Source organism: Anneissia japonica, unplaced genomic scaffold, assembly GCF_011630105.1.
Source record: "Anneissia japonica isolate Jap-2015-1 unplaced genomic scaffold, ASM1163010v1 scaffold287844_len763494_cov143, whole genome shotgun sequence".
NCBI classification, from domain to species: Eukaryota; Metazoa; Echinodermata; class Crinoidea; order Comatulida; family Comatulidae; genus Anneissia; species Anneissia japonica.
Window position 1 is genome coordinate 282,162 of NW_022739814.1, and position 7,271 is coordinate 289,432.

The window sequence follows — 7,271 nt, forward strand, 5'->3', positions numbered from 1 at the left end:
TTGTAGGGTTGGCATGTCTGCTAATGGCTGTAGTTTATGTGATGTGTGGGGTGGGAACGACAGCATCACGACACCATTATCCTTAGCCAGATTCAAGACAGTAACTGACAGATGGGACAGATGATTGTCTATCAATAACAAAACAGGTCGTTCCTTGGACGAACAACCTTAATAAAATGTTCCATAAAAAGTAGGAAGTCACTTTCAGTCATCCATCCTGCCGGATTGGTTGTACTGACACATCCGATTGGACCACTGGGGATGAAATGAGACTTAAAATGAAATCTGGGAAAAATAAAAATAGGATGAACAGTATTCCCTGTGGCGCTTACCGCCTCACACATCGTAAAAAGTGTACCGCGTTCATCAAATGTTATCGACCCCACTTGTTTGAGGCCTTTCTCGGCTACAAGTTTGCCACCTTTCTGAACAGTAACGACACCGGTTTCGTCGACATTCCTAATATCTGACGCTTGAAAATGGTACCTGTCCATAACATCAACAAGCTTGTCAAAAAACATATTTACATTGAACTGGTACTTGAAGCTTGTGGCTCTTGCTAGGCTGGTTGCCTCTGTTGTCCTAACACTTATGTCTCTGTTTCTTTTCATGAAACCAGTCAGGGCCAGCCATTTTCTTCTCTTTCCAGGGTTCTGGTATAACTAACTTAAAGGCTTCAGCACATTCGAATGCAAATTTCTTTACTTCAGTGGGTGATAGCCCAAAATATACAGGTGCGGCAGACTTCAGGTAATCTACCAACCGTCTTTCTTGTTCCTTTGTGAGCACTTGGCTGGGCTTAGCATATATCCAACATTTGTTTTTTCTAGGGCATGTCACACCACCTCTACCTTATTCATGGGTCCAGCTACAAATAGGAAACAATATATTTGTTTTCAAATATTATTATTATTATTATTATTAGTCATTCTTCATTCACTGTATGAAAGCAATAATTAAATAATCAAAATTAATACATTAAATAATATGGATATAACACTGATAAAAGATTTTTAATAATAAAGCCACATTAACCTACCAGTTTTCAACTTCTTCACCAAACAACTCAAAGTTACATGAATGCCATCAAAATCAGCTGCTACAGACCTCTTCTCTAAAAGAACTATACTGGCAGCCTGTTTCAATAATTCTTGGTCTTTCAACCTTTCAGTTGTGTGGCCTGTTTCGCATGGTGATGAAACTACATACAAATAATACCCCATTCAGACCATGGAGGTATTATAGTGAACTGGAGAAACAACACTGAAAACCCCCCGTTGTTTAATACTGATAAGGCAATTACTACAAAGAGATCCGACGCGATTTACCAAGATGTTACGGTCTATTGATGTCCGATCATTCCGACCGCCGAGCATGCGCAGAACTAGATTTGTTGGGGGCGTCGGTAGGACCTGGTATTGGGGAAAAAGCCAGAGGAAAACTGTAATTTTGTTTAGAGCATGCGCAGTATGTCTGTTGAAGTATTTTTGAGTAAAGAAAGTTACCATATCGAGCGCAATTTATTGTTGAAAAGGCCATTGAAAACCGCATTTAAATCAGCTTATCCAAACAGTTTCTATCAACGATCAAAGTAAAGGTATGTTTTATTTTTTTTAGAGAATATGCTATGTTAAAAACGATGTTTAATGTATTTCTCATTCGTTTTCATAAATGTGACCTGTCTTGTTTGGCGGAATAGATATTGTTTTACATAAATTTGTCCATGTGAACTGTACCTAATTGTCCCTATTTTGGTTATTTTCCTTCAAAGTACCACTAATTTTGACAATTTCGACGTTGATGACGTCATTTGCTTTAGTAACGTAAATACGGCTGGGCTAGCCTACTTTTATATAGGCCTAGGCCTAGGTAGGCCTAAGCAGGCCGACTTATTAATATTATATTATAAGTCAGGCCTGGCCTAGGCCTAGTAAGTACTAGGGAGGGGGGGGGGTGGCTAGGGTCTAGAGCATGGAGGTATTATAGTGAATTATAAAACAGCCATGAGGCAGCCCAGCCTATGCCCTATATAGGGCCAGTGAGGCCTACTGTAGCTAGCTAGCTAGAGCCTTAGATAACCTGGCTCATAGAGTTATTATAAAGGCTTGGCGAAGGCTAGTACAGGCCCAGCTTCCTTGGTCTCAAAATCCACCAATTAATTAAATATATATTTATAATAAATGCGGGGGACAAAGAGGGTGGGGTATTTTGGAGATTCATTATTAACATTAAAAGCTACCCCAAGACCTAAAATAATAATTTTAAACTTCTCCCCTGGGTTCGGTCACACTAGACATTTTATTCAGGACTAATAATTAATAATACAATTGGACTTAGGACTAACATGGAGGTATTAATTTATAATACCTTTAATACTTCCATGGGACTAATAATCTTATAATACAATTGGATTTAAGTAGAAGGTTATACAGAAGAAAAACTTCATGTACATATGGAATGGCATGTTATTTTAGATAAAGTATTAATAATTATTAATTTCTTTCTTTTTTAATAGAAATAATGCTATGCTGAAATGTCTCACTGGGAAAACTTGAACTCTCTTTGCCGTGTTTGTGGGAACAAACTTGGTGTTCAGTACAAGAAGAAAGAACATAATGCAAGACAACTTACAGCAGCTCTGAACATTAACTTACAAAATGATGTTGATGGAATTCATCCACAATTTGTTTGCCATGCTTGCCATAGAAGATTGGAGTGGTGGCAAAAACGGAAGAATAAACAGAAAATCACTACACCTTTAAATATCACTGTGCCAATTTTTGAGGCACATGATGACAGCAGCTGTAAGATTTGTTGTAGTGACACGATAGTGAAATTTGAACCATCTGGACCAACTTTGTCCGAAATTGCAAGGAGTGCATGTTCAAAACATAACTTTATGTTTGCTGAAAGAAATGAGATGATGTACTGCATGGAAATTGAATTTGAAACTAGAAATGTAATCAAATCACTGGCTATAAAACCAAATGGTGAGTGGACCCTGCATGTCCTTAATCACAAAATACAGGCAAATAGATTTCAAGGCTATGAAAGAATCACTGACAATATTAACAAGTTTTTGGAAACACTCCAAAAGTTTTGTATTTGCATTGGAAATTCAGATTTTATGGATGTTATTAAATGTGGAGAGACTATATTGAAATCACGAAGTGGAGACACTGTTGCAATTGTTGAGCCAACGACTATTAGACATGTTCAGTGCAACATATTATCAGAGGAGGAGCGTTGCTGTGTGTGTAACATATACCGTCCCACTCTTTTTTCAAGGAGAGATACAACAAAGAAAGAGAACATGGCATGTACACCTACATCATCACACAAAAGAAATGATCAACGGTCCAGAGAGGAGATTGAAGAGAAGCTTGAATTTGTTGTCCGTGAAAAGCAGATCCTGAAGAGGAAGAATCACATACTTCAAGACAAGATTGCTTCTATGTTTCAAAAGAAAAGCAGAAAGCTCCATAATGCAGGAGACAACAACTTGATTAAGTCATTAATTGAAAATGAAGAAAAGTACACCATCCACCTTCCTGAAGGAACTCCTCAGCGGTTGCTGTGGGAAGAACAAATGAAAGCAGCAAAGGCAAAATCTAAAACAGCTGTAAAGTGGCATCCAGCAATTATTAGGTTTTGTATAGCTGTGTACCACAAGTCTTCAGCAGCATACGACACAATCCGCAAATCTGGGTTTTTGAACCTTCCTCATCAAAACACAATAAAGAGGTAAATATTATTATTATATGCTATTATTGTTTGAAGGTTTGCATGGCCAAATAATAACAACATATACAGTACTGTATGTTAATGCTTGCGGTACCATGTAGGTAGTTTTGAAAAGAACTGTTCTCAACTCAAGTTCTTTTCGGAACTACCTATGTGGTGAACCGCAAGGATTAAAATATAAATAAATGCTATTATAGTAATTACTATTCACATACCTCAGAGAAATATACAATGATGCGATTTTTGTCCAAATTTATGTGATAATATACTGAGTGTACAGTAAGCAAACAGAGGTCAGCTGGAGGAACGAATGACAACCCAACTGCAGAAGAGTTCAAGAACAACTTTCTTTCTCTGCATGTAGCCGGTGATTGTGTTTCAGCTGCTCGTAGAGGTAACTGTACAAATGCCTTCAGAAACCAGAGCAACAATATACTGTCTGATGAACCTTTGCCAAATAAACCTAGAACGAATGACGTCAGACTATGATTTTGAACAGAAGGCTGAAGTTTGTTTACAATGCAGCAGAAAAAGAAATCATCTTCATCAAGATCATCTTGGATATTCCAGTTTATTTATAAAATAGTAATGGCATAATTTCATAGTACTGTAGTCCCATAGTTGTTCTTTGTGAATGTCCCAGTTGAAAATAAAAAAACATATTAGATGTACAGTAGCAAATGAAATGAAACAATGTATAACTATCATAAGATCTTGGTTACTTTATTCATTTTAAAATCTGTTTTACATTTCAGTGTATTTACAAAATCGTAACAGCATTTCCCATTGAGTTTCCCATTTGAAAATAAAAAATGAGATGTACAGTAACGTATCAAAATGGGATTAAATATTGTATAAATATCATAAGATCTTGGTTATTCAATTATTCATATTATTTTTTTATTTTAGTATACAGTATTTACAAAATAGTAACTGCAATGAAATAAATTCATTTTGAATCTCCTGGTTGAAAATAAAAAAATGAGATGTACAGTAACATATCAAAATGAAATGAAACATTGTATAAGATCCTGGTTACTTATATTATTCATTTTAAATCCATTGTATATTTACCAAATAGTAACAGTAATGAAATAAATTCAGTACTGTGTAGAGACACTAATGAAATATATGAAAGATGAAAATTAAAAGACATTAGTTGAAAGTGTTGTATAGTGTTTCTATTTATCTAGTGTTTTCCTAAGCCCTTTTTCGAATTTCTTTGAAATTGTGGGGTCTTTCTGCAACTTCCTAATGTTTACAATTGATTTCACAAAGCTTTTACATCGAATTTTGGCATAGTACTCCACAATAGTATGCAGCAGCTTTCGACTTGCCTCTCCCGAGAGTGTCCCTTCCATTAAGCCATACCAGTAGTTTTGTGTTAATGAGTTCTCCATTATTTGCTCTGTTAGAAACTGCTGCATACTTTCAGTTTGAAACCTGGTTAAGTCATCTTTATGCAGACAGCCTTTAGTGATTTTTTCCATCATACTGAAAAGTTCATATGCCTTGTCATTAACCTTGAAGAGACCACCTCTATCTTGCATTGATATCCATTTCTGGGTGAAGTCTTCTTCATTCTCGGCATCTATTTTCAGGCATTGCAGTACCTGCAAATATGCTTTCGACACAGAGTTTGAGTGCTTTTTGTATCTCTTAATCAATGCAAAGGGTATGTAGCCAGCAACATACCTGACAATTTGCTCCTCTGCTTTTGTAAGGGTGCAAGCATGTTCAGCATTTTCTTTCGGTTTGGAACTGTGTTTAAGTGGCAGCACTATCTTATAAAGTTCACTAATGATTTGTCCATAGAGAAAATTTACTAAAAAATTGTTCCGTATTTTGCATTCACGTGCAATAATACATTTGAAAGTTTGCTTTAAGCTATCATAGTTCAACTTGTGGATCTCTTCACTTAATATGTCATTTGACTGTGCTCCTATTTTCTTCTTGTCTCCTGCTTCAATTGCAGCTATTATTTTTCTGACAATATCCTCAGCAAATTTGGGTAAGTCCGAAACTTCATTCAGAAATGCTTGCTCTACACTCCTAATTATCTTCAATAGATCCTCACCATTTTCACAGTCTGTGAACAAGGGATTCGATTTTATTGCGAGAAGTACATCCAACAATTTGCATTTTTCTAATATTTGTTTTTCTGATATATTGCATTCTGGTCGCTTAGGGCACTTTACTTTCTTCTTCGGCTTTGAATTTCCCTTTTTTCCTAAAAAATTGAAAAAAATAGTGTCATTAAAAATGTTTTAAAGAGTACAGTACATAATTAAATGAAATATTAAAAAGAAAATGTAACCGAATTTGGGGAATGTACAAGTCACAAAAGAGAGGAAACTGAGATACAGTTAATCTATTTTCAAATGTTTTATTCAAAAAGGAAATTACCCATCACAAAACTTTATCTGTAACTGTACAATACCACAACAATACATCCAACTGTTTAATAAATTTTAAACTCAAGAATAACAGCAATAAAGTAGTAATACATACTTTTGTTTGATTCTTCAGTAGTTGGTTCGTCAGTTTTCTCTGCATTACCTATGTAATTAAAAAAAAGTAAACTGTCATAAATAAAACCTCAATGCATAATTATAACTGTATTTTTAAACAACATTTAGTGCCAGTGTGAAGTTAATTAAAATAAAAAAAACTAATGATTAATAATATTAGACTCAATGTATATTACTTGCATCAAAACAATTTTTTTAAACAGTTAAACAGTTAGGCATAAACAATCTTCTTGTGCTTAAACCTACTAGACCTGTTTTGTATTTAACCAGGCTAGTAGAAGCTCCATGATCCATCCAGGACCATATTTGATTATGGAGGTAATATTTTTATACTATAATTATACCTCCATGTACTATCTAACTAATACCTCCATGATTTGACTGCAGACACAATAAAAACAATTGCATAAACTGTTTTTTAAATTACAGTACATTCATTTCCTAGCAGCTATAAATAATAACAATTATTTACCATGAAATATTATTAGAAAACAGGTACGGAAACGGCTAATGTACCGCTAGGCCTAGCGCCTAAACGATCCCAGGCCTACGCTGGCTAGCAACGCCCATCGGACGCTACAGCGGGCTAGCCTAGACCTAAAGTAAATCGAATTAACAAAAGGAGGTAAAATCATACCATGATTGTCACTTTCTGTATTCTCCTTGTCGTCTTGTAAGCATTCATGTTCAAACTCATTCAAATCGTCTTCATCAAAACTGAAATCGCTTAAGTTATCGAAGTCTTCGCCAACAAAATAATCTTCTTTGCTATACTTCGCCATAATTATTAGAAATGTGCGCGTCCGCATCTCAGCATCGTCTTCGTGAACGAAATGACTTATGGGTAATTATTACATAATGCCAGCGCGGATTTTCCTGAATTGGATTATAGATAAAGTTGATTATGGTCTGTTCCTTATGGATTCTTATCAGAGCGGTCGGAATGATCGTCAAAGGACTGAATTCAAGTAATCCCTCCAGTTCACTATAATACCT

General features: G+C 35.4%; 2 protein-coding genes across 2 annotated transcripts; one reads left to right on the plus strand and one right to left on the minus strand.

Moving 5' to 3' along the window:
- Positions 1–1,228: 1,228 nt before the first annotated feature.
- LOC117118055 lies at positions 1,229–3,769 on the plus strand. The gene is made up of 2 exons (XM_033262542.1): positions 1,229–1,597; positions 2,516–3,769. Exon 2 carries the CDS (start codon positions 2,534–2,536, stop codon positions 3,746–3,748), a length of 1,215 nt encoding a protein of 404 aa, XP_033118433.1. The 5' UTR covers positions 1,229–1,597; positions 2,516–2,533; the 3' UTR covers positions 3,749–3,769.
- Positions 3,770–4,451: 682 nt separating this feature from the next.
- Positions 4,452–7,271, minus strand: LOC117118058. The gene is made up of 3 exons (XM_033262549.1): positions 6,913–7,271; positions 6,256–6,303; positions 4,452–5,974 (listed from the first exon to the last, which is right to left on the minus strand). The coding sequence occupies exons 1-3, from the start codon at positions 7,082–7,084 to the stop codon at positions 4,926–4,928; spliced, it is 1,269 nt and encodes a 422-aa protein (XP_033118440.1). The 5' UTR covers positions 7,085–7,271; the 3' UTR covers positions 4,452–4,925.

Coding starts and splice junctions, on each gene's coding strand:
- LOC117118058 (XM_033262549.1), bottom strand. CDS start 7,084: ATGCGGACGCGCACATTTCTAATAATTATGGCGAAGTATAGCAAAGAA. Junction 6,304..6,912: donor TACAGAAAGTGACAATCATG/GTATGATTTTAC, acceptor TTAATTACATAG/GTAATGCAGAGAAAACTGAC. Junction 5,975..6,255: donor TACTGAAGAATCAAACAAAA/GTATGTATTACT, acceptor TCAATTTTTTAG/GAAAAAAGGGAAATTCAAAG.
- LOC117118055 (XM_033262542.1), top strand. CDS start 2,534: ATGTCTCACTGGGAAAACTTGAACTCTCTTTGCCGTGTTTGTGGGAAC.